Source organism: Hakea prostrata, chromosome 2 (genome assembly GCF_041222555.1).
Source record: "Hakea prostrata isolate BN-2017 chromosome 2, UWA_Hpros_2, whole genome shotgun sequence".
Classification (NCBI taxonomy): Eukaryota; Viridiplantae; Streptophyta; class Magnoliopsida; order Proteales; family Proteaceae; genus Hakea; species Hakea prostrata.
In genome coordinates this window covers 25,175,861-25,203,621 of record NC_142601.1, presented here as the reverse complement: position 1 = coordinate 25,203,621, position 27,761 = coordinate 25,175,861, and the positions used below count along the sequence as shown (strand labels likewise).

The window sequence follows — 27,761 nt, the reverse complement described above, 5'->3', positions numbered from 1 at the left end:
ATACTCTTCCCTAACCACATTTAGCACGCTGACTTTTGAGGCCTAAATCACTGGAATATAATTGGTAAGATTGCTCATTAATCTTGAAGATTTTGCTATAAAATGTCTCCTAATTTGAATTATTTCCAGAAATTATTCTATGTAGATTCTCCACCCTAATCACATTTGGCATATTGCCTTTTGAATCTTGAATCATTGGGACAGAATAGGTAAGATTATCCATTGACCCTAAAGATTCCGCTATAGAATCGCAAGAGAAATCGCCTAAAAATCGGCAAAATATCAATATTTTGGCAATATATAGTCGATTTGGCGATATGTTGCAGAATATCGCCGAAATTGATATTCTGCAATTTCGAAAAATCGGAGGCCGTTCAGTTCGCCTTTCACCAAAATTTGGCAATTTTTTATTTTGCCGAATTTTGCCGAAAGGTTGTACATTGCTTGAGATCATACTGATCTATTAAAGCCATTTTACCAAAATCGTGTTTCTCAACATGGCATCAGAGCCTAAGTTCGACTAGGGAAGAGAAAGAAGAAAAAGAAAAAGGAGAAAAGAGAAATCTCTATCTCTCTCGCTGACGAAGACCTACCTCCACAGCTGCTGCAACTGCTTTGTCAATGAAACCGAAACTTCCCGCTGCAACCCAACATCATCGCTTAGTCCTAGATCCCATCACAGAAACCTTCCGCCTTCTTCTTCTGATTTCTGAAACGATAGCTCCTTACATCTCCATTGCAAAAACCTTCCGCCGCCTTCTTCTGTTTTTCTTCTTCTTTTGATTTTTGTAACCATCTTTTGATTTCGTCACGATAGCTTCATACATTGTTTTCTTCTTCTGATTTCTGAAATGATGGATCCTTAAAAAACCTATTCAACCCTTGAACCAAAATCATGGACCAAACCAGACTAGGGGTCTAATTGTAAATTCGTATATATTAAGGGGTCTCTTTTGAAAATTCACAGTTTTACAAGGGCCTATATGAAACTATCCATATTTACATGGACTTATATGCAATTATTCAGCTTTATAGGGGCTTATTTGTAATTATTCATATTTATAAGGACCTATATGCAATTAGCCATATTTCCAGGGGTATATTTGTGATTATCCATATTTATAGGGACTTCCATGCAATAATCCATAATTTCAGGGGTCTACTTGCAATTGTCTATATTTCCATGGGTTTATATGTAATTATACATATTTTTAGGGGTCTATCTGCAATTTTGCATATAAACAAGGTCTTTTTTAAAGGAAAAAAAGAAAGGAAATTTAATAGTGTTACTTACACTATGGACCCTATAACTCTCTAGATTTGTTTGGGTGGTTCGGCTATTCCATTCTGCGATTTTTCAATTGTTTTGAAAGAGTGAGGACTGAAGAACTCTAGACATATTTTTGGCATGGCAACCACCGATGGCCCTATTGCCTCCATTGCCTCCGAACATTACCCCACTCTTCATCGTCTTTCGGTAAGATTTGATGGAACAAATTATTTGATCTGGTCTCAATTTGCCTACTTAACTATTACCGGAAGATGACTTGTTAGACACTACGAATGCCACTATCAAACCTACCACCATAGGTGTTTCACAGGATAAATGGATCTCAAATGACTCTCTTATTATGTCATTCCTTTTGAATTCCATGAATCTAAATATTGCCTCTGGATACCTATTACTTGATACTGCAGCCCAAATCTGCAAGGCAACTACTGAAACATATGGACAGCTGGGGAATGATGTACACGTTTATGAGCTACGGAAGAAGCTTTATGAGACTACCCAAAAGGAATTGATTGTGGCCCAATATTATGCTGAGTTGCGATCTCTTTGGCAGGAATTGGATCATTATGGGAATTATCACCCCACTAATCCGAATGATGTGGCTACTTATAGGAAGCATGTTGAAGATTCATGTATAGTATTATCAGATCAAAGTACAAGTATTAAGTCATTCTCCCTTTCCTACACTAAAACAGTCTTATGCCCTTGTTCAATGTGAGGAAAGCCGTCGACTAGCCATGCTTTATGCTCTTATTGTGGAGAAATCAACCTTCAGTCTGTTAGCATTAAATCTGATTCGATTAAAGAGATTGTCAAGTGTGAGCACTATCACAAACCATATCATACTAAGACCAATTGTTGAAGGTCAATGAGAAACCTGCTGATTTTGAGCAAAAAATAGCACAAAGAAGGGGAAAACCGAAGGCTAATCTTTTTTAGATGGTTTCCACAACACCCTCTGTAGACGTTGGTTTTTCATAGGAGAAGTCAACTGCTCTGTGACGTATTCTGCAATCTTCTACTGCCGGTACAACTTCTACTATTGCTTCCTCCACTACCCATACCAACTCGAACTTTGCTACTTCAGGTAAAACTTTTACAGGCTTCCATGTTTGTTCAGTTTTTGCTCCTTGGATCATTGATACAAGAGTCAAAGATCATATGATAGGTTCATCCTCCTTTTTCTTACAATATTCTCCAACTTCCGGAAAAGATAAAGTTCGAATTGCTGATGGCTCCTATTCTTCCAAAAAATTGCTGGAAAAGGGACCATTAACATTCTTCATCACTTTCTTTGTCTAAAGTTTTACACATTCCCTTTTTCTCTACTAACTAGTTCTCTATCAGTAGTCTTACAAATGACTTGAATTGTAAAATGACTTTTTTCCCATTTTATTGTGTCTTCCAAGACCTGGTAACGGGGAAGGAGATTGGAGGTGGTAAACTAGACAATAGACTTTATCTGTTGGAGCCAATTGGAGGATCTACTTATACTTTGATTGCATCTTCTAATCAGGTCCATTCAGCAGTACAAACCTTCATCAATGGCATCGTAAGTTAGGTCACCCCCCCTCTAGGAACTCTTAAGATAATATTTCCTGATTTAGTTTCTTTTTGTAAAAAGGATGAAATTTTTTGTGAAGCTTGCATATTTGCGAAGCAGACTCGTTCTTACTTACCTTCTCTTCATTATAAAAAATCTATTATGTTTGTACTAATTTATACTGATGTGTGGGGGGCCCTTGCCGACGTGTGTTTATTACTGGCCATCGGTACTTTGTTACTTTCATTGATTGTCACTCTCGTTCTACATGTAAATCTTTTAAAACAAAAAAAAATGAGTTTTTTCGATGTTTTCATGATTTTTATAATATGATTAAAACTCAGTTCAATGTCACTGTGAAGATCCTTCGTAGTGACAATGGCATAAAGTATATTGATGGTGAATTTCAGAGATATATCTCTGACTCTAGCATCATACATCAGACTAGTTGTGTTGATACAACTATCCAAAATGGGGTTGCCGAAAGGAAGAATCGGCATCTTTTAAAGATAGCCCATTCACATATGATTGCTATGAATGTCCCCGACCAATACTGGAGGTGATGCTATACTCACTACATCTTACCTTATAAATAGGATGCCCAGTAGAATACTTGGTTTTAAATGTCCTAATAAGCTTCTTCAAGGAGCCTTTTCTTTGTTATTCCCCCAAAGGTTTTTAGATGTGTGTGTTATGCCTGAATTATAGCCCACCAAAGTAAGCTGGCTCCCCGCGGCCTACGCTACATATTTCTGGGGTATTCTGCTACTCATAAAGGGTACAAATGTTATTATCCTCCTTCCAACAAACAATTGTCTCCATGGATGTAATTTTTAATGAGTCTTACCCTTACCATACACCTCTTTAAGGGGAGAGTCCTAAAGAAGAGGTGTTCTTTCCAACTCTATACCTTCTTACACACCACCACAACACAACTTAGGAGTTGAAGAAGTGTTTCCTGACCATAGGGAGACTTCAGCCATTATACCTGAGGACTCTAATTCTCCCCCTCCGTTTTTTGAACCATGTGAAGAACCTGGTCAGGGGAGACCACTCCTGTGAGGCACACTATTGAGGTCTTCTAAACAAGATTGACCAGAAAAAGGAGGTGCAGACTTATCATAGGAAGAATTACAACAGGCCAAAGCAGGTGGAGAAAGGTGACACGTTACCACTTCAGTCTCCTGCTCTAGAATCAGATTCTACTGTTCCCCTTGAGGTATCTTCTTCTGATCTTCCTATTGTTGTTTAAAAATGAGTCAGATCTTGTACTCAACATCCCATAGTTAAATATGTTTCTTATAACTCTTTGTCTGACTCTTACCGTGCTTTTATATCCTCTCTATCATCCATATCTGTTCCTAAAAGTTGGCAGGAAGCCTATGTTGATAAGAGATGGAAGGCAGCTATGGTAGAGGAAATGCAGGCAATGAAGAAAAATGATACTTGGGAGCTGGTTACACTTCCTCCAGGAAAAAACCCGTGGGCTATGGGTGTTTATGGTTAAAAAAAAAATGGATGGATCAGTCAATAGGTTGAAGGCTATATTAGTTGCAAAGGGGTTTACCCAGACCTATGAGATTGATTATCAGGAGACTTTTTCCCTAGTTGCAAAACTAAACACTGTCGAGTTTTGTTGTCTTGCAGCTGTGACCAAAGACTAGAACTTGTACCAACTAGACGTAAAGAATGCCTTTTTACATGGGGAGTTAGAGGAAGAAGTCTTTATGGAAATCCCACATGGTTTCTCCAATGACAATACAGAATTTATAGGTTAAAATAGTCTCCTAAATGCTAGTTTGGACGCCTCCTAAAGGCAATGACTTCTATTGGTTACAAGCAAAGGAATGCTGATCATACACTATTTTTCAAGAAGTCAGGTACTAATATCACAGTTCTCATTGTTCATGTGGACAATATTGTCATCACAAGGAATGATGGTGAGGAAATTCAACGGTTGAAGGATTTTCTTTGCAGAGAGTTTGAGATTAAAGATCTAGGGAAGTTACAGTACTTCTTAGGGATTGAGGTGGCTTGATCAAAGAAGGGTATATTCCTTTCCTAAAGAAAGTATGTCCTAAATTGATTATTAAAAGTGAGAATGTTGGGGTGTAAAGTAGTTGATACCCCTATTGAAGCATTAGCTAAACTTGAGGAAAAAGAGGGAGAACCAGTGGACAGAGGAAGATGCCAAAGGCTGGTAAGGAAGCTTATTTACTTGTCCCACACCAAGCCAGACATCACTTATGCCGTGGGGATAGTGAACCAGTTCATATATGATCCATATTTAGCACATATGAAGGTTGTTACTAGAATACTGTAGTGTTTAGAAGGAACTCTTGGAGAAGAATACTTTTGTCACCCACTGATAATCTAAAAGTAGAACATATACTGATGCAGACTGGGCTGGATCTCCTGACATGAAGTTAATTTCAGATTATTGTACCTTTGTTGGAGGTAATCTAGTTACTTGGAGAAGTAAGAAACAGAATGTGGTAGCTTTATCCAGTATCGAAGTTGAATATAGAGCTATGGTTCATGGAGTTTGTGAACTACTATGGTTCGTGGAGTTTGTGAGCTACTATGGTTGAAAGGCTTGCTAGAAGATATAGGAGTCTAAGTTCCAAACCTAATGATATTATATTGTGACAACAAGGTTGCCATTAGTATTGCCTATAATCCTGTGCAACATGATCGAACTAAGCACATTGAAATTGACAAGTTTTTTGTCAAAGGAAAGTTGGAACAAGGCTCATCTACATGCCTTTTGTGAGGTGTGGAGACCAAGTGGAAGATATTTTCACTAAGGGTTTGAAGGTAGGAGATTTCCTTCCTATTGTAGGCAAATTAGGCATGACTAATATCTATGCCTCAACTTGAGGGGGAGTGTTAGTTGAGTTCTACTAGGAGTTCAACTCCATTAGAGTTTTTGTTCATGTGATCTTCTATTTCTTGTTACCCAAGTAAGGGTATTTATGTAATAGTGTTCTTTCCACTTTATTATAAATAAAGTGCTTTAAATTACACTAATCTATTCAAGCCATTCAACCAAAACCGTGTTTCTCAACATAGACTTCCTAGAAAATTTATCTAGAAAAGGAAAGAACTAGAAAATAGAAATCTGAAAATAGAAAATCACTAAATAGGAAACTTCAGAACTAGCACATCAAGCAACCACTGATTCTGACTTGCACACCAAGGATTCTTCTCTAAGAACAGAAACTCAATTAATTGAGCACCAAGGCTGCTCAATTCTCAACAAAACTTAAACTAGTCCTACATAAAATAGGAAACAAAACTAATCAAAGACCACTTCAACAAGAAGTCCTACGTAGGAGAGGAATCACCCATCTCAATACCTAATGCTAAAGCTAGACTCGAGAGGGGCTAAATTCCCAAAATAGCCCTAAAACAACAGTAATGATATCCTAATAAAGAAATAAAAGAAGCAAGTGCCCAGACATCTAGATGAAAAATATGAGAAGGAACAAAAGATGGAAGGATTAGCGTTTAGCAAGACACATGACGCACACTGAAGAACAAGAGAAGGAGAAAATTGAGTAAACAAATGTGGTAATTGGTCCCTCATCATAGCAGAAGATGAATGCTACAAGCATTGATGCCAATGTATCATGGAATCAACATTAATACCATCACTCCTACCAGAATCATACAACTAAGCAAGACATGAAATAGATGTCCAAGGTTCAAGTACATAGAGCCTTTTCTCCTCAAATCTACTGCCAATTAACCTCATTCATCTCCAAACCCTAACAAAAGGCAGTAGGAAAGAAAAAGGTGATACAATAATTCAAAGACTTGGTCAGATGATTAACAGATAATAGGTAGTCAAGGGCATAGAGAACAAAATCAACTGAAGTAGGGGGCTTTGACACTATCCTTACGAACAACGGAAAAAACGAGCCATCAGCAATCCTAACCTTATCCCTACCCAAGCACATCACAACATCGAGACATACTAATCTTGTGATTTGTGGCACCAGAGTCGACGACCCAAGGAGCACTTGTTTGTGCAGAGGAAGATGCTTGCAGTCCTGCGATTAAGAAGCAGTGAACCATCTTAGGTTTGTCGCTGATTGATCACCAGAGCTGCCGGCTACATGAAGACTTCAAAACAGAATAGGCAATAACATAGGAACTGTATTCTTTTTACATGATAGATTAGATAATCAACAAAGGACAAAACTAACAAGAGCATCCAGAAAGAGAGGAAAAGAGGGAGGGCAAATCAACAATAAGAGACTGCTTGAGAAAGAGAAGAAAAAGGGTTTTCGGGGGGGGGGGGGGCTAAGGAAGGAAACCGAAATGCTTCTAGAGAATGAAATATTTTTTAGGAGAACTTGAGATCACTGGAATATCACACCACAAGCCTGCCCCCAATCTTAGGACTAATAGAATACCAACTTTGTTGGTGAGCTTTCAGCATGCCAGCTCAAGTCCTGAAATTTCTCTCAAACTAGATAGAATAAACTGTAGCACAAAAAGCAAGTTTGAAGATCTATTTGCTATTAAGAAAACAGGGAAGAAACGAAAGTTAGAAACTATTAGATAGACATAAATATAAACTAAGAGAATGTTAGAAATTGCAAACTAAAATAAGAGCAACTCCTAAAGAATATCTGTACAGAATCCATTGTCTTATCTTCGCAGCAGGGCACATACATGTCTTCTAGAAACCAAAACAAAAAACACAAATGGCAAACCAGAACCAGAGGACAGTTTAGGGCCGGCTCTGGCCTGTTTTCTTCTTGAACTGAACATGCATTAATATATAAAACTGAAGCATGTAAACAAATCTCAAGATGGCAACTTATGCATAAGAATACACATTGATCTTAGTCCTATAAATCATGATTTTGACACTTACAAGATCAAATCGACGCCGACATTTATCAAAGCTATTATTATTTCCAGGGATCACTCTCCCATCAGGCAGATGTTGATCTCCCCTTGGAAAATCTATCCACTCTGTAAAAGGGAATTGAGGGGAAGAAAAAAGAAAAAGAAAAATTACTCAAATAATCCAAGAAGACAAATCATTACATTCAATTAACTGAAGCTTTTCAAGAGAAGAAATGAATAGTTGTGTTTATCCACTCGACACATTCTTACCTGGATGCCCAAATTCGTTTCCCATGAAATTCAAATACCCTTCTCCACCTAAGCCCATGGTGATTAGCCTGATCATTTTGTGTAGTGCTATTCCACGATCTATCACTGGAGTCGATGGTTTATCCAGAGCCATGAAATCATACATGTCCTATATATGAAAGCAATAAAGAATGATACGTATGTATTAGAAAAACAAAGTATAAGGTTTATATAACTGTGCATGTTATCTGCATTTTTCCATCTACAGCATAGTGGCCTTAAATACATTAAATTACCTTCCTTTAATATTTTAGTATCCTAGTTCAAGAATTTGATCTTAGATACAAACTTTGTGGTTCATAAATACCAAAATACAGAGTTGGACTCAGATCCTGCCGAACTGGGGTACTGTTTCTTTGTTGAGATCAAAGCTAGATTTGTGTGGGAAGCATAATAGTAAAATTCTGAGGTATAAGAAAAGTTGTCCAAGAACTCAAGATATTACCGAGATTGCAGAGATATGATTAAGGTATTGATACGGAGAAATTATGATCAAACCGGGTTCATACCTGGTTCGACCCTCGACCCCGGTCGAGGCAGAGGGAACCAACTCGCTCCCGAGCGAACCTGATCCAGAAGATGGCTTGCTGAAGAAGAAAACTGATTCAGCTACAAGCACACCCTAATCCTACTTATGGATTAGGGTAATTACCCTAATGATGGCAGACTCGAATTGACGGCTGCGACTAATCATTATCGAAGGGATAATCATCGCATAACCTAAAGAGTTATCTCAAGAGTCCTCTACTAGTCCAAACTAATAGAAGTCTGTTGCTCAACGGACCTATCTGTTAAGATCCAACGACTACCCGAAGAAGGCTCAAGTGCATCCAACGAAGGAGATTCGAAGGTACACTCTATATAAACCTCACTACCATACAAGGTGAGGGGGATAAAAAACACACAATCTGAGACTCAGGTTCAGATACATACTGATAGACTTAAACTATCAGCGGCTTACGATCTAGATCACCTTTCCCAGTTCTTCATTCCTTAGCTCTGTGCTTCTAGCAGAGCCGTTTGTGATTAAGTTCATCAATTGACTTAGCCTTCGGAGGTGGACTCCCGACCCCCGCGGTCGGGCCACATCTGACGCTTTCGTTTTGCAACTCATCACGAGGAGATCTAAGGGCTGAGCAGATTTTGAACGCATCATTTGGCGCTATCTGTGGGAACGACTTGAAAAGCCATGGTGAATAGATCAGCAGTCGCTGCACAGTGCAATTCCGGTGTTCAGATCCCAAGAGCGAATAATCCAGATATTCCCCAGGGAAGCCAAAATCCTATCGAGGTAGATGATGGTCAGAGAGGACGTAATCCTCCTGATACATTCCAAGATCAATTGGATCAGGTAAAGATTCAACTTTTGGAGGTGAGCCAGGCACTCCGCCTGCTCACCAGACGAGTGGTTTTACCACAAGAACCTGATCAACGCGATTCAGGGAGACGTGCGTTACCACGTGATCAAAGATTGGCTGAAGACCGGAATATCGGTCAGAATTTTCGTGAAGGAGACCGAGGAACTAGGAGGATTGATGATCAACCTAGGCGAGACGATCGGTTCGACAGACCGCAAGAGAGTACAACTGATTCAAATACAAGGTTGGATACAGGGGTAAGAACTCACTCACCAACTGTCAGAAGAACCGTTCGCGATGATCGAGCAGTTCGCGACGAGCGGAATGTTCGGGAAGGACGGGCTGTTCGTGATGATCGGATAGCACGGGATGATCGTGTTAATCGAGGTCATGATCATATTGCTGAAGATCACCCGACCCAGATTGGTCAGGAATTGGCCAACATCAATGAGAAATTAGGGCAGTTGGAAAAGGATCATCTTCTTCCCGAGCCTCATATTGAGGGTCAGCTGGAAAAGGATCATCTTCTTCCCGAGCCTCATATTGAGGGTCAGCTGGAAAAGGATCATCTTCTTCCCGAGCCCAGTCCGGGAGATCCATGCCTAATTTCCCGAAGACCTCTTTATGGCACACCTCACTGAAGGGAGCAGTATCGAAATTAGGGATTGATGCGAGAATTCGCTCCCAAACGTCGTTCTGCCCCAAGCGATAAGCTTGAATGTTGTAGGCACCTAGCAGCTCGGAGAAAGGTACGCAGTTCAGGTATTTCCGAACACACTCCTTCCGAAGCTCTGGCTTGATATGATCGGGCTTGCTAGGGACCGCCCACTTCAGATATTCTTCGTTCTTCCTACATTGAAATTCAAGCCTGTCACCGAACAACGTGGCAGCTTCTTTTTGCTTCCTGGCCTCGCGCTCGGCAGCAGTGGCACGAGCCTTCGAAGCATCGAGGGCATCCTTGAGGGAGATCACTTCTTCCTCATGCTTTCTCTGCAGCTCCTCAGCAGCTGCAGTCAGCCGATCTATCTGGCCTTGGCCAAATTCTCTTCACAGGTTTGCAACAAAGAGCTGTTGCGGCCAACACGGCTCAATGCTTCCATGTGTTGATAGAAGCTCAACACAACATTCCTGGGAGGGCGGAAAATATCAGAAGAAGTCATAAGAAATTATGAAAAAATAAGTAAGCAAGAAGACCAAGACCTTGTGGATTGACTAACAAGGGCAACGTCATCTAGGTTTTCAAATTCCTGGCGATCAGAAGGAACAAGACTGAGGGAGCTCCACTCTGCAGCTTTCTCAGGGTCTCGAGTCACCTTGTCGGTCAACTTCAGGGTCCACTGGGGGGTGAAGACCTCCTCACAATCCGTTGAAGCTCTGGATTTTTTATGGGAGGAAGCATCAATTGTATCATGCCTCCTTTTGGTTCGGGCGGAGGAGGAGACATTGGACCTCTCCACCATTGGCTTCTTCCCTTTACCCGAAGCATCAGCCACGGGCCTGATATTCCTGATACCCCTATAAGAGGGGTCGGGAGAGGGAGCAGAAGCCTCTTAATCTACGGTCAAGGCTCTGGGTGATCGTTGCTCGGCTATCGCAACGGCCCTAGCGGCCTTCACTCGCAGGTTCTCGGGGTTCATTCTTAGAGGCACTGCGAAGAAGAACAAGGGTCAAAATTAAAGACATATCACTTCAAGAAATTAAAGGATGATGGTTAGAAGCTCACAATGAGCCAAGCCCCAGTACTGAAGAATGGAGTTATAATCCACCTCAAGTCCATGTATTTCTTGATACCATGGAATGGATTTGATCTTCCTGACGGCCGCCTCGTCTTCTTTGGATAAGGGAGAGCCTCAGTTATTCTCGGAAGAAGTACACCGCCTCCAGGCGGTTGGGAAGTTAAGATCCGATGGAGGCGCTCGACAAAAAAAGTATCATTTGCACCATCTTTTGTGGTTAGAAGGTCAAGTTCCTTTGGCAAGGATGCTGCCCCTCCAATCAAGTTCAGCCTTATTGCGTTTGGACAGAAAAACCCATCCGGGAGGATGAGAGATAGAAAGAACATGAAAATGTACAAAGAGAGAAAGAGATGGCGTAATGCCAAGTTCAAAACACAAACCCAAGAAGCCGACAATGAGATGCCAGCTATTGGGAAGGAGCATTCCGGGACAAATGTCCCAATGATTCAGAACTGCGGAGAACAAAGGATTAAAAAAGGGAAAGCGAACCTCGCTTTCCAGTGCATCTATGTACAGAGATAATTCACTCGAAAGGGTTGAATCAACCCTCTCATCAGAAAGGGAAGCCCTAACCTGATAAAAGGAAGGAAAATCAAAATCTTGGATGGCTGAAAGAAGGGTTTCCTCATTATAAATGGAGGGAACAGAGCCAGGTCCACCATTGGACCTGGAAGTTTGAGGCTGCCTAGAAGACTCAACAATTTAGAAGATCCAGACTCGAGGAAGGCAGGAGGAGTTTCGGTTTTTCTCTCTAAACCTTTTTGAGAAACTTCAGCAAACTTGCGCCAGAGGACAGTTAGGGTTTTGTTATCACTATCCGACTGTTCGGAAGCAGGAGAAGCAAAAGCCTCACTACTATTACCAACACTGGGTACCAGAGAAGCCCCATTGTCCGCCATTACTTGTTTCAGTAAACTACAAAAAGAAAAAGACCAGTAAACTTACCGATTCGGTGGAGGCGAAGCTTGAGAGCAAGAAGGCACGAAGCGGACAACAAAGGTTCAAATTCAGACGGGAAGAATGAAACCTACGAAGACAACGAATCGCTTTTAAAACACCCGCACGAGTGTTCGGGAATCTGAACGATCGAGATTGATTCAAAATCAACGATCGAGATTGAAAGACGTTTTGAAAGTTTGAACTCACGAATCCGAACCTCTTGGATTACGTGAGCCACGACAGATCGACTGTAAGGTGACACGTGGCCTTACCCTCACAACGCTCGAGGAAAAGTGACCACCGCATTAAATGTGATATGACACTTAATGGAACACGCAAAGTCTATCGCCTGATGAAGAACCCAGTTAAAAACCAAGCCCTCGGGATCGACCGGACGCTTGGTCTGGGGGGCTCGTGATACAGAGAAATTATGATCAAACCGGGTTCATACTGTTCGACCCTCGACCCCGGTCGAGGCAGAGGAACCGACTCGCTCCCGAGCGAACCGGATCCAGAAGATGGCTTGCTGAAGAAGAAAACTGATTCAGCTACAAGCACGCCCTAATCCTACTTATGGATTAGGGTAATTACCCTAATGATGGCAGACTCAAATTGACGGCTGCGGCTAATCATTATCGAAGGGATAATCATCGCATAACCTAAAGAGTTATCTCAGGAGTCCTCTACTAGTCCAAACTAGTAGAAGTCTGTTGCTCAACGGATCTATCTGTTAAGATCCAACGACTACCCGAAGAAGGCTCAAGTGCATCCAACGAAGGAGATTCGAAGGTACACTCTATATAAACCTCACTACCATACGAGGTGAGGGGGATAAAAAACACACAATCTGAGACTCAGGTTCAGATACATACTGATAGACTTAAACTATCAGCGGCTTACGATCTAGATCACCTTTCCCAGTTCTTCATTCCTTAGCTCTGTGCTTCTAGCAGAGCCGTTTGTGATTAAGTTCATCAACTGACTTAGCCTTCGGAGGTGGACTCCCGACCCCCGCAGTCGGGCCACATCTGACGTTTCGTTTTGCAAGTCATCACGAGGAGATCTAAGGGCTGAGCAGATTTTGAACGCATCAGGTATAAACTAGTATGCAATGTCATCTCAGCCAGCTAGAAAACAAGAGACTATCAAGATCTTGGTGAGTTCTCATCCTATGTGCTATAACTGGTCCATGTCAAATATATAGAATAGTGCACAAGTTCCGTAAAATTCAATACGAAATAGTATCTATAATATGCACTCAATTTATGCATTGATGAATATGTAGGAAAATAACAGGTTATGATTTCAGAAGAACAGAATCAATATTTTTATGATTTCAATGATGTTACAGCCAAGAGTTTTATGTAATAACAGTACTTTAGGAACTACTTCATTGTTTAGTTATCATATATTAACATCTCTTTTGTTTGCCTTGTCCTTCCTAGGAAAGTGTATGTAGTTCCTTTCATTTTATTGCTGAAATAATATAGATATGGTAAACTCGCAACATACAACACCCTACAACCATCCCTCTTCTCTCAAACATACAACTTTCTATTATCATCTCTCCTCTTGTTCTCTTCTTTAACCTCCAACTTTCATCTCTTTTCTTCTCTCGCAATCTGTAAAAATCCATTCCTTGAACCCATCAGCAAAACCGGTCTAATGTAAACTACATTCATTCCAGGTACCAGTTCCATGCCAGCATCAGGTCTAGTAATGCACCATCATCCTTGACAATGCAGATTGGCTTGACTTCCCGCTTGTATGGGAACCCAGGTCTGCAGTTATGCACCATCATCCTTGACGATGCAGATAGGCCTGACTCCCACTTGTACGGGAACCTGGAGACTCATTTGGAGTGGCAGTGGTGGAGTTTGCTAGGCATGGAATGCTTTCCAACCTATGTATTAGATGCCAAGATGGTCAAGGTTTGAATCCTTGCAATGCCTCACTACCACCACTGCATCCTCTACCACCGCTGCTCTCACATCACCACCACCACCGTTGCCCTTCCTCTATCATAGCAACCTAATCGCAGTTATCCGTTATCGCCATCAATTGTCTTCTTCATTCTTCTCAACTCTTAAAACAATGAGTTATTATGAACCATTATACCTCCGCCTTCCTCTCTTTTTTTTTTTTCTCGTTCTTCATCTAAGACTAGAAGCTCCTGAGAAGACTAGACTTTAGCTAGTCAATGTCACTCCGGTGATTGGATATAAGAAGTGCATGTTCTCTTTACCCTTTAATCGAACCATACTCAGTCTTTTTCCTCCCACCCTGCGATTCGATTTGCCCAAAAATAGAAAAAACAAATATTGATGTTTGAGGGGTTAGTCTAAATTTGCATTCTTTCAGGAATTTATTGGTAAATTTGCATATTTTCAGGGACTTATGTATAAATTTACATATTTTCAGGGACCTATTTGTAAAGTAGCATAGTTTTAGGGACTTAAGTGTAAATCTACATATTTTCAGGGACCTATTTGTACATTTACATAGTTTTAGGACTTAATTGAAAATTCAAAATTTTCAGGGGCTTACTTGTAATTTCTCATATTTTCAAGAAAAAGGAAAAAAAGAAAAAAATGGTATTCCTTGTAAGCACTTTTTGAATCCTATCATTTGTTTGGGTGGTTTGGCTATTGCATTCTGCGATGTTTCAGTTACTCTGAAAGGGTGAAGACTGAAGAAATGCAAACAATGTTTTCAACAAGGCAACTACTGATGGTACTACTGCTCCAACTGGATCCGAACATTACCCCACTCTTCATCCTCTATCGGTAAGTTTTGATGGAACAAATTATTTGATCTGGTCTCAATATGCTTACCTGACTATTACCGGAAGAGGACTAGTTGGACACATTACGACCACACTATCAAACCGACTACCATAGGTGTTCCAAAGGATAAATGGATCTCAAATGACTCTCTTATTACGTCATTCCATTTTAATTCCATGAATCCAAATATTGCCCGGGCATACCTATTACTTGATATTGCAGGCCAAATCTAGACTACTACTAAAACTTATGGACAGTTGGGGAATGATGCACAAGTTTATGAGCTACGAAAGAAGCTTTATAAGACTACCCAAAAGGAACTAACTATGGCCAATATTATGCTGACTTCTGATCTCTTTGGCAGGAGTTGGATCATTATGGGGATTATGAACCCAGAGAATGAGATGATGTGACTACTTATAGGAAGCACGTTGATAAGATTTGGGTATACTTCTTGGCAGGTTTGAATGTGGAATACGATCAGATCAGAGTGCAAGTATTAAGTCGTTCTCCCTTTCCGACACTAGAACAGTCTTATGCCCTTGTTCAGTGTGAGGAAAGCCGTCGATTAGCCATGCTTCATGCTCCTATTGTGGAGAAATCAGCCTTACAGTCTGTTAGCACTAAATCTAATTCGGTTATGAAGATTGCCAAGTGTGAGCACTATCACAAACCACATCATACCAAGGCTAATTGTTGGAAGCTCCATGGGAAACTTGCTGATTTTGAGCAAAAAATAGCACAAAGAAGGGGAAAATCGAAGGCTAATCTTTCTGAGACAGTTTCCACAACACCCTTTGTAGACATTGGTTTTTCATAGGAGGAGTTAGCTACTCTGCGATGTATTTTGCAATCATCTACTGCCGGCACAACCTATACTACTGCTTCCTCCACTATCCATACCAACTCCTACCATGCTACTTCAGGTAAAACTTCTATTGGCTACCATATTTCTTTAGTTTCTGCACCTTGGATCATTGATACAGGAGCCACAAATCATATGACAGGTTCCTCCTTTTTCTTACATTATGTTTCAACCGAAAAAGATAAAGTTCGCATTGCTGATGGCTCTTATTCTTCCATTGCTGGAAAAGGGACCATTCAGCATTCTCCATCACATTCTTTGTCTAAAGTTTTACACGGTCCCTCTTTCTCTACTATGTTGCTCTCTATCCGTAGTCTTACACATGACTTGAATTGTAAAGTGATTTTTTCCCCATCTTACTGTGTCATCCAGAATTTGGTAACGGGGAAGGAGAATGGAGGTGGTAAATTAGATAATAAACTTTATCTGTTGAAGCCAATTGGAGGATCTACTTCTACTCTGATTGCATCTCCTAATTAGGTTCATTTGGTAATATCAAACCTTCAGCAATGGCACCGTAGGCTAGTTCACCCCCCTTTAAGAACTCTTAAGATAGTATTTCTTGATTTAGTTTCTTCTTGTAAAATGGATGAATTTTTTTGTGAAGCCTGCATTTTTGTGAAACAAACTTGTTCTACTTATTTACCTTCTCTTCATAATAGAAAATATATTCATTTTTTAACTAATTTATACTAATGTGTGGGCCCTTGCCGACGTTTGTCTATTACTGGCCATAGGTACTTTGTTACTTTTATTGATTGTCACTCTTGTTCTACATGAATTTATCTTTTAAAACAAAAAAAAAATGAGGTTTTTCAATTTTTTCATGGTTTTCATAATATGATTAAAACTCAGTTCAATGCCACTGTGAAGATCCTTCGCAATGACAATGGCACAAAGTATATTGATGGTGAATTTCAGAGATATATCTTTGACTTTGGCATAATAAACCAAACCAGTTGTGTTGATACAGTTGCCCGAAATTAGGTTGCTGAAAGGAAGAATCGGCATCTTTTAGAGATAGCTCGCTCACTTATGATTGCTATGAATGTCCCTGAACAATATTTGAGTGATGCTATACTTACTGTCCTTTACCTTATGAATAGGATGCCTAGTAAGATACTTGATGTTAAATGTCTTAATGAGCTTATCTAAGGAATTCCTTCTTTTGTCATTCTCCCAAAGGTTTTTGGATGTGTATGTTATGCCAGAATCACAACCCATCAAAGTAAGCTAGCTCCCCGAGGCCTACGCTGCATTTTTCTAGGGTATTCTGCTCTTCAGAAAGGGTACAAATGTTATCATCCTCTTTCCAAGAAAACCATTGTCTATATGGATGTACTTTTTAATGAGTCTTGCTCTTACTATATAGCCTCCCAGGGGAAGAGTCTTAGAGGAGAGGTGTTTTTTCCAACTCTAGACCTTTCTATCACCCCACCACAACACAACTTAGGAGTTCAGGAAGTGTTTCCTGACCAGGTGGAAACTTCAGCCAGTATACATGAGGACTCTAATTCTCCCCCTTTGTTTTCTGAATCATTGAAGAAGCTGGTCAAGGGGAGACCACTCCTGTGAGGCACACCATTGAGGTCTTTCAAAACAAGATTGACTAGAATAAGGAGGTGCTGACTTATTAGAGGAAGAATTATGACCGGCTAAAGCAGGTGGAGAAAGGTGACACGTTACCACTTCAGTCTCCTACTCTAGAATTAGATTCTACTGTTCCCCTTGAGGTATCTTCTTCTGATCTTCCTATTGCTGTTAGAAAAAGAGCCAGATCTTGTACTCAACATCCCATAGCTAAATATGTTTCTTATGACTCTTTGTCTGACTCTTACTGTGCTTTTATATCTTCTCTATCATCTATATTTATTCCTAAAAGTTGGCAGGAAGCCTATGCTAATAAGAAATGGAAGGCAGCTATGATAGAGGAAATGCAAGCAATGAAGAAAAATGATACTTGGGAGCTGGTTACACTTCCTCCAATGGACAAATGAAGATACCAAGGGCTGGTAGTGAAGCTTATTTACTTGTCCCACACCAGGCCAGACATCTTTTATGCCATGGGGATAGTGAGTCAATTCATGCATGATCCATATTTAGCTCATATGAAGGTTATTATCAAAATGCTGCAGTATTTGAAGGAAACTCTTGAAAAAGGAAGAATTTTGTCACCCACTAATAATCTAAGTAGAAACATACACTGGTGCAGACTGAGCTAGATCTCCAGACAGGAAGCCAATTTCAAGTTACTGTACTTTTGTTGGAGGTAATCTAGTTACTTGGAGAAGTAAGAAACAAAATGTGGTAGCTTTATCTAGTACCGAACTGAATATAGAGCTATGGTTCGTGGAGTTTGTGAGCTATTATGGTTGAAAGGCTTGCTTCAAGATATTGGAGTCCAAGTTCCAAGCCCTATGATGTTATACTGTGACAACAAGGCTGCTATCAGTATTGTTAATAATCTTGTGCAACATAATCAAACTAAGCACATTGAAATTGATAGGTTTTTAATCAAAGGAAAGCTGGAACAAGGGCTTATCCGCATGCCTTTTGTGAGGTCTGGAGACCAAATGGCAGATGTTTTCACTGAGGGTTTGAAAGAGGAGATTTACTTCCTATTGTATGCAAGTTGGGCATGACTAATATCTATGCCTCAACTTGAGGGGGAGTGTTGGATGAGTTCTACTAAGGTTCAACTCTATTAGAGTTTTTGTTCATGTAAATTTCTATTTCTTGTTACCCAAGTAAGGGTATTTATGTAATAGTGTTATTTCTACTTTACTATAAATAGAGGGCTTGAGATCACACTGATCTAATTAAGTCATTCTACCATAATCGGCTTTCTCAACAAGTTGGGAAACATGTATAAAAAATATTAAGTTCTACTTGAGTCTATTTGGAAATCCTTGCTAAAATTGAAGGTCTTATGACTTTCGCATGTGAGATCCACACACCCCTAAAAGTCAGAACCTGCATATTAGGATGATAACCTATTTTAGGAGTGTGAATGGTTCAGTTTAGGGCTGTTTTGGTTTGGACTTAATAGTTTCAGCCAAAAAAAAAAAAAAACCAAGCCCAAACACAGCCCATTAGAAAAATAATGGTTTCAGTTTCAGTTTCGGTTTGTGTTGGCTAACAATTTGGTTTTGGGTTGGGGCGCTTTTGAGACCATTACCAACCCCTTATCAAACCATTATAGCCCATTTCGAATTAAAATTCATATAGGTCTTAAATCTTACCTCTAGGGCTTAAGGTCCAAACAAAGACTTTTTTATGAGAACAAAAATTACATTAATAGAAGTGGGAAATACATCCTAGATCTATCTGTCATATAAGTTGTATTGGCATATCTCACTCAATTAAAGATTGGGTTACTTGTGCAGGGAGTGTCTTTACTTGCGGCCAGCCTTATATTGTTGATTAGCCATCTAAAACACTAGGAGCACATGTGAATTGCAGAGATGGAATTGGGAAATCATGTTTTATCTTCTAATCATGTTTACTTTTTTAATTAGTTTAGTTAGCAAATACGATAATGGATAACAAGCTTGAGTAGATAAACCCTATGGCATACATAGGAATAAACTGTTCGGTTTTTTATCCCTCAGCCCACAGCCAGCCCCGTTAAGCTTCGGTTTGGATTGGTTTGGGCTATAACTAGCCAGTTCCGTTCATTCTTAACAGTTTGGTCTACAAATTGACACCCCTATCCTATCTAATATTGCATGGGCCAAGAAAAATAAATTTCAACCCTATACATATGGAATCCAAAATCAAATTAACTATTCAGTCACAATTAGGAAAAACCCAAGTCCTAAGCAAGGAAGAAGAGAGGAAGGTCTAGGGAAGGGAATTCACCTGCATGCACCATGACTTCTCAGAATCACTCAAGTCTCCATGCCTCTGATGCTAATTCTTCTCTCATCAGCTCCTACCATGAGCTATTTATCAATTTTACCAACTGAAAATCCTAGACTATTATGACCCATCAATTAGGATCTAGCTATCTATATCCCAAAAATTTTGAAGCTATTGAATCATTTGGATTCACGAAACCAGGGATTTCTGGGTTCTGTTTGAATATAGCCTGAGATGACCTATACATGTAGGTTCCCTCCCAAAAACCTTCTTTCTAAAAGTTCAGTAAATCCACCAGTTGCAGTGGACGGGGTGGTGGAACCAAATGGAGGGTTCCCTGTACTCTTTTACCCTGTTTCCAAATATGGCTGTGTTATGGCCTTGATGTACCCCTAATACCCATGCATTAGATAAATAATATAGCAATGAAGCTTGGAAGTTTATAACCACATTTTTTGGTCACCAATCAAGGTTAAAGACAGCCAAAGGTTGAAGGTAGGTCTTGAATCTTGAGGCAAGAGACTTGGTTGGGACTACAAGTTTAGTTGAGTGGTCTAGTTTAATTTTTAGGTTTCATATTTTGAAATGATTCTTTTATGCTGCACTTACCAGTTACCATTACAAGCTTAGTTTATCAAGATCTCAAACACTCTTTCACTGGTTTTAGAACTAAACCTTAAGTTGATACGTGTGAACTGAAAGCTTGCAATGAAGTTATTTTTAAAATTTGGCAACAAAAATATTCTTGAGGGCCTTATGTGCAGGCAAGCTCTACTTTTAAATGTCTTGAATTTGAGATTTTATGAGGTCCTTCAAGTAAGGTTTCTGACATAGGAATGGTTCAGGACAAAACTTTAATCTAGTTTCTATCATGAAAGAGGAGATATAGCTAATTACAAGCAGCTTGATAAGGTTTACAGTTTAAATGAGTTGTGTATGGCAATAAATTCCATTTGTTAACGACTGATGTTTTTGTATCAGTTCTAGTTGCCCAATACTTTGTTGTTCAGCCAGTCTTTGCCTTGTTCACTATTGCTCCTATGCTGCCCTATCTATTCAGTCATTTCATTGTTTTTTGATGTTCCTATTTGCCTAAACTCATCTTCTTCTCCCGTAAATTCACAGAGCATAAAGATGAGAATACAAAAAATTAAATAAATAAATAAAGAAAACATATCCAAATAATTAACAGTTGTGACTAAAATAACCTTGTCCATTAACCAGAACGCTATTGTTTTGTCACCAACTAAAGCTTGATCATGACTTTCAGCATAAGCAATGCATTTTTCTGACCATCTTCTGTTAATAAGTGTGAAAACAATGTCACCCATTTTCCAATCCTCATCCCTTTTCCTGTGCCAGTAACAAGATGACTAGAAATAAATATGTAAAATAGGTAAAACTCCACCAATGCTACAAATCCATAGTAACTGAACTTGCAAAAGAATGCAACTTGTAAGGCCTCCTAAACTATGGCTTAAATCAATACGCCACCTTCTAAAGAGAAAAATGCATCCAAAAGAATAAGCTACTAGTGGCAATTGCCAATGAAAATATTTTCTTGAGAAAACTAATCATCACCCATTTCATTATTTGTATGAGAAAACTCTACTGACAAAAAAAAAAAGAGAAATCTGGGGAGAAAACTAATCATCACCCATTTCATTATTTGTATGAGAAAACTCTACTGACAAAAAGAAAGAGAAATCTGGGGCAGAAACTTCATCAAATAGTCAAGAAAGCTACTTATTAGCACATTTCAAAATCTTGCCAAATTTCAGCCAGAGAAGGCCAAAACGAGATGCTATTTTGAAATGGAAAAAAATGCAACATTTTGGAATTTCAGTATTTGGTCATCCTATTTTGAAATTTCAAAAATTTCAGTCTAAGATACACTGTTTCGTCAGTATTTTGGTTATTTTTGCATTTTCGACAGGCCAAGCAAAGAACTCCTAGACAAAAGTACAATGTTTAGGCAAAATTTCAATACATAACAAAATACAATGCTTTGGCAAAATTTCACCATCTTCCACAGGTACTATGTACACTTTTCTGTGATCTAATTCACCAAAAGGTACCTATGGTTGCTGCATTTGAATTTTATCACTTTTGCTAGGACATGCAAGTCTAAGAAACTGAAGGAACTACAAGAGCTATGGGCAGCTAAAATATTATAGGAGAAGTGGTGACAAAAGATATGCATGGCTTCCGCCTTGTTTTCAGTATGACCTTGAATAGAACTTATTGGAAGGCAAGGTTCCATGTAATGACCTCATTTAGTTGGGATAAGGCTAAGTTTTCTTTGTTGTTTGTTATGCATGTCTAGGGAATCCATTCATTGGATTTGAATTCCAACTTTTGATAAACTATTCTGTATCACCATGAACGACACTTGTTAGGGAGACATGTTGATCAGATGTGTGGATTTTGACATTTAGTTTCATTTTAATCTGGTCTGTTCTTGCCCAATATTCAGTTCTACTAACTGATACTGGTATTTATTGACCAAGAGAATGTTACCCTTTTTTTCTGTCTATGTTTCATGTCATGAGACCTTGTTGTATACTAAGCAAACAATAAATATATGCATTTCAAAACACTTTTCCGACTCATCTGTAAATGATTTTAGACAAATTTCTGATCCTGTTCTGCATTTTCAAGTCCAAATTTTTTGTATGTCCCAAAGTGTAAATTGTGAGACTCCATAGGAACTGCCCTTTCATTCAAGTCATCAGTTGAAAATTTTACCGATGTGGTTGATGCACACAAAAAATATCAATTATATCCTTTGAAAGGAAATCTTTAGAAACAAGAATCAAGATTGCAGTTGAGAGTTTAGGACTTACTGAAGAACTTCAATCCATTTATCAGCAATGGCCATATGCAGTCGGTAATCAAATCCTACACCACCATCTTGGACAGGAATACAAACTGTTGGCATTCCACTAACCTATAAACATAAATAACGGACGAGCTTAAGAAAACAAATTAGAGTAGAAAATGAATTTACAAGATAAAACAAAAAATAGAGAGGGAAGCCTCATCCCTTTAGGTATAAGTGAATACTTCCAAATAACCCAGGACAAAAGAAAAGGATAAGAAAGAGTAATAAAATAAGATATCTAAACTTGGAATTACTAATGTTAAATAATATATAGTAGAGCTTCAGCATAATTGAAAAGGAATCCACTTACATCTTCACCGACAGTGACAGCTTCAGGAAATAGCCCATGAATTAGATCATTTACCAGCATCAAATAAACCATAGCATCTACATCAGTGGCAAGCCCAAAATATTCATTATAATTTCCAGTAAATGCTACCTGCCACCAAGAATAAAACATAGTAAGGAAAGCATGAAGAACAAGTACAATGGGAAAAAGAAAATTGTACCAAACCATGAAACAGTATATGTAAGACAAAAGATGGGGAGTAACAGGAAGGGGAAAAGAAGCAGGGAACCCAGAACCAACCCTCACTAGCATGCCATGTATCAATGTAAATACCACTGAAAAACTAAGACTTCAGCAAGAAAATCAGAATCTAAGCAAATCTGCCTAGCCACATTTTGACTTCTTAAAATGTTGAACCAAACCAGATTTTCAATCTAATCTGGAATATCTAATCTGGATTAGGTGTAGCTAGATCCAGCTAAATTCAGTTCATCTTATGGGCTGCTGCTAAGGATTGCAACTTCAGTAGCAATTATTTGATATCTTTAGATGTGTCATCCAAACGCATGCCTTTTTGTTGGGATGCTTTTAAGCTAGTCTCACAACACTTAATCCATTGCTGCACTTTTACTTTTGAAGTGTGGTTCTCTCTATAACAAACCCATTTTTTCTGATTTTATCTCTGGTTACCTCACGGTAAATTGATTTGGCACAAGAGACAACGTGCCATGTACCATATAAAGAGTGTTAGAAAACAAGCATTAAATAATCAAAACAGCAGCTGAACTTGAACAAAGAAAAGAGAGAATAAGAAGAAGAGAAGAGAGATGAAGAACTAGTAGAAGAGGCTCGTGATTCTTGCTTAAGAGTCTAGAATCACAGAGCCCTTTTATTTATAGCTTCTAATGAATCTAATACAACTTGAGAGACAAGTAATTGTCCTCTAGAAAAAGGAAACAAAAAATTACAACTTTAGTAACTTCCTAGCTCCTAAAATAGAAAATTCTGAAAATAGAAACTATGCTTTCTAAAAACTCCCAAAACTTATGTAGCAAGACTCCAACATTAGAAATAGAAAGTAGAGTAGCATCATTAGCATATACTGTTCACGTGAACAGTAACACAGATTTTACTGTTCACGTGAACAGTATCGTGAACAGTAAAAACAGATTTTTTACTGTTCACGTGAATAGTGTCGTGAACTGTAAATAGCCCAAGTGTATATACTTCAACACTCCCCTTCAAGCTGGAGTGTACACAAAGAAAACTTCAGCTTGCACAATAAGAATAAACTTGAAAAGTAGCACCAATCTTGAATCGTGTAGCAATGGCAGATGTTGATAAACACTGAGAAAACTTCACTTAGGAGATAATCAACACCAACTTAAAAAAAAATAACTTTAATTCTTCGTGTCAATAGAACCATCCAATATTGAGAACAATCGATGATGTTGAAGACGAACGAAGTCCATAAGTATAGCAGGATCAAAGACACTATCAATATAATGCCGGTAGTAAGGAGAATTATCCACACTAAATCTTCAAAATTGTAACTCCAAAGTTCATATAAATGCTTCACAAGAACGCAAGTAGTAGGTAGGCAAAATGTATTATCCACATATTGCCGGTAGTAGGGAGAAATATCCACGCTAAATCTTCAAAATTGCAACTCCAATGTCCATATAAATGCTTCACAAGAAGGCAAGTAACAGGTAAAGTATGGGTAGGTAAAAGACAATATGGATTACTGTGGACCAAGTTGGTAAGGAAGTATGGGATACTACGGACCAAATAGGTAGGTAAAGGACAGTATGAGTTACTGTGAACCAAGTAGGTAAGGTAAAAGACAATATTGGTTACTACGAACCAAGTAGGTAAGGTAAAAGACAGTATGGGTTACTGCGGACCAATTAAGTAAGGTAAAAGACAGTATGGGTTACTGCGGACCAAGTAGGTAAGGTAGTATGGGTTACTATGGACCAAGTAGGTAGGTAAAATACAGTATGGGTTACTGCGGATCAAGTAGGTAAGGTAAAAGATAATATGGGTTACTGCGGACCAAGTAGGTGAGTTAAAAGACAGTATAGGTTACTGCGGACCAAGTAGGTAAGGTAGTATGGGTTACTACGGACCAAGTAGTTAGGCAAAGAACAATATACGTAAAGATAGGTAATGATATTGTTGTAGAATGCCATAAGTTGAGAACAATGATCTTCACAAATAATATCCATCAGCACATCTTAAGTAGATATAGAATAAGGTACCATTCTCCCCCTCACGTGTAGCATTCCACGTGGACAATTAATGATGACCAATGACAAGCATCTTAAAGTATGAACACAAAAGAAACCCAAGAAGGAAAAGTAGCAACCACAGAGCAGTGTATTATTCACCAATAAAGTTGATCAAGCAGCAGAAAATCGTCTCACGGGACAAAGTCTTGTGCACCAAGCATAGTTGTCAAGGCGTCGCCTAGGCGTCGCTTAATCGTCGCCTCGGCGTCTGGGCTCCTTCGGAGCGCCTCAAATTGGCGTCACCTTATTTTTAGGCAATAAGGCGTCCGCTTTTTTTCTTTCTTTTTTAAATCACGAGAGATGCCTAATCGAAGGCATATATTGAAATGCTTATTAGATTCCGATTGTAAAGTATCTATTGTTTGAACCTATATGCATATGTATAATGACGCTACATGTGATCAAATGTTAAAATAAAAACAAACAAAATTGAAAGAGAATAAGTTCTTAACTCAAGTCTCACACTCTCAATCTCACTCTAATCCCTAATCTCTTTCTCTCTTCTTCTCTTCCATTCCCGCAGCGACACTCCGGCAAGCAGTGGCCAGTGACAAGCAACTTCTTCTCTTCCTTTCTTCTTGCGACTTTTTATTTAGGACCTATTATGTGTGGTTTGTAGTATGTTGGATGACTTGAGGTAGTCTGATATTAGTTTTTTTATTATATAAGATATGATAGATTTAGAGTGAATGAGATGTACACTAAAAACTTCACTTAAAACGCCTCAACCGCCTCAAAAGCGCCTCGTCGACTCATCGCCTCAATTAGCCTAAACCGCTTTGCATCGCCTCGTCGCCGTGACAACTATGGCACCAAGGGGAATTATGGACCACCGCTAACCCTTAGGCAGGAGCAAATTAGATCAGGAAAGAAAATATATTGAACCAACTTGGAATCTCAAAATTGCAGTAGTCGTTGTAGCAATCCACTCGGAAGAAGTGCAATAACAATTTGCTGCAGAGCAGATAATATCAGATCTCGGACCATAGCAGCAAACTTCAGCTAGATTTGAAACTCTAACAGATCTCGATATGAAGGAAAAATAGTCCTCTAGGTCTTTGTGGAAGTATTAGATAAAAAGAAGGCTAAACTTGATTCTAAAATAAACAACGGAAGAAGTAGTAAAGCAAGAAGGTAGCAGCAGAATTTTTCAGAAGAGAGAAATTCAATGAAACAGGGGTACTAGTATACGACTTGCAACTAAACTTATAGCACAAACAATGGAAGACAATACTTAGGTCTTGCAATCCGAATTATGGGCATATCTTTGCAAGAATCAATAGGAATCCCAAGACATCAGTATAGTGCAAATTGAACTTCAGATTTGCACACAAAAAAAGGGTAGTAGCAGCCTCAGTTGAATCAAATAGGTAGACATATCCCCAGAAAGCTTAGGGCCTTTTTGTAGTATTAATACATAAATACTTGGTGCTTCAAAAGTTAAAGAAGAAGGACAGCCATGCACAATTACTGCAGCGAAGGTTGGGGCTGCCCTAGATAAGAAAAAGGAAAAAAACTAGGCAGCCAAGAGAGAGAAAACAGTCCCTAAGTTGATTAAACTTGCTCTGATGCCATGTTAGAAAACAAGCATTAAATAATCAAAACAGCAGCTAAACTTGAACAAAGAAAAGAGAGAATAAGAAGAAGAGAGAGATGAAGAACTAGTAGAAGAGGCTTGTGATTCTTGCTTAAGAGTCTAGAATCACAAAGCCCTTTTATTTATAGCTTCTAATGAATCTAATACAACTTGAGAGACAAGTAATTGTCCTCTAGAAAAAGGAAACAAAAAATTACAACTTTAGTAACTTCCTAGCTCCTGAAATAGAAAATTCTGAAAATAGAAACTACTACCAAAATAGAAACTATGCTTTCTAAAAACTCCCAAAACTTATGTAGCAAGACTCCAACATTAGAAATAGAAAGTAGAGTAGCATCATTAGCATATACTGTTCACGTGAACAGTAACACAGATTTTACTGTTCACGTGAACAGTATCGTGAACAGTAAAAACAAATTTTTTACTGTTCGCGTGAATAGTGTCGTGAACAGTAAATAGCCCAAGTGTATATACTTCAACAAAGAGCATCTATGAAAGTAAAACTCAACACCCACAACAGCACACCCATCCCACTCATAGTTATCAAGGTGGCAAGGCATTGTCCGAAGTGCCTTGGCTACTGTGCAACTGCAAGGTGTTCTATTGTTCTTTAGTACACCCATTTTATTTGGCATAAATAGCATACTAAAAATTATATAGTTCTATTTATGAACAAACGGAATTATAGAATCATACCAGTTCAAGATATTCATCAGAAAAATAAATAAGAACCTATGTTTATTATGCTCCTTAGCAATAAAGCATCTAAGTAGGTTAATCTGTAACAGTTTACAGGTCAAATGATTATAATTTTCAAGACTTCAGTATTTAGATAGGACACAAAATCTGCTTTCCAAGATATTTAAGATTGCTTCAGTCTGCAATTTATATTGAAGGGATAATATTCCGTTCAAACCTTATTTGTCAGTACAAATAGCATAGAAAAGCTCCGAATTGAATCTTGGCTTTGGTCTTCTATTTCGGTGGATATACTCCATCTAAGGACTCCCTCACTCATCATTCATCTCTTCTCAAGGTAAAACTCATCTAAAGAACTACATTTTTTATACTTCTTAAAGTTTTTTAATCATACTTTTTCACTACACTGGAAGAGTGAGATTAGCTCAAACCACGTAAATACAAAAA

The 27,761-nt window shown here is 38.8% G+C and overlaps 1 protein-coding gene across 2 annotated transcripts in view; it reads right to left on the bottom strand.

The window, feature by feature from the left end:
- The window catches only part of LOC149024142 (1,4-alpha-glucan-branching enzyme 2-2, chloroplastic/amyloplastic-like), a 103,939-nt gene that overhangs the window by 20,427 nt on the left and 55,751 nt on the right, over positions 1-27,761 (bottom strand). For both annotated transcript variants that reach the window (XM_089144468.1, XM_089144469.1), the window contains exons 14-18: positions 22,746-22,874; positions 22,398-22,501; positions 20,760-20,904; positions 7,968-8,115; positions 7,723-7,823 (exon numbers count right to left, since the gene is read on the bottom strand). In XM_089144468.1, the coding sequence (XP_089000594.1) occupies positions 7,723-7,823; positions 7,968-8,115; positions 20,760-20,904; positions 22,398-22,501; positions 22,746-22,874 (627 nt within the window). The remainder of the gene's footprint in view (positions 1-7,722; positions 7,824-7,967; positions 8,116-20,759; positions 20,905-22,397; positions 22,502-22,745; positions 22,875-27,761) is intronic.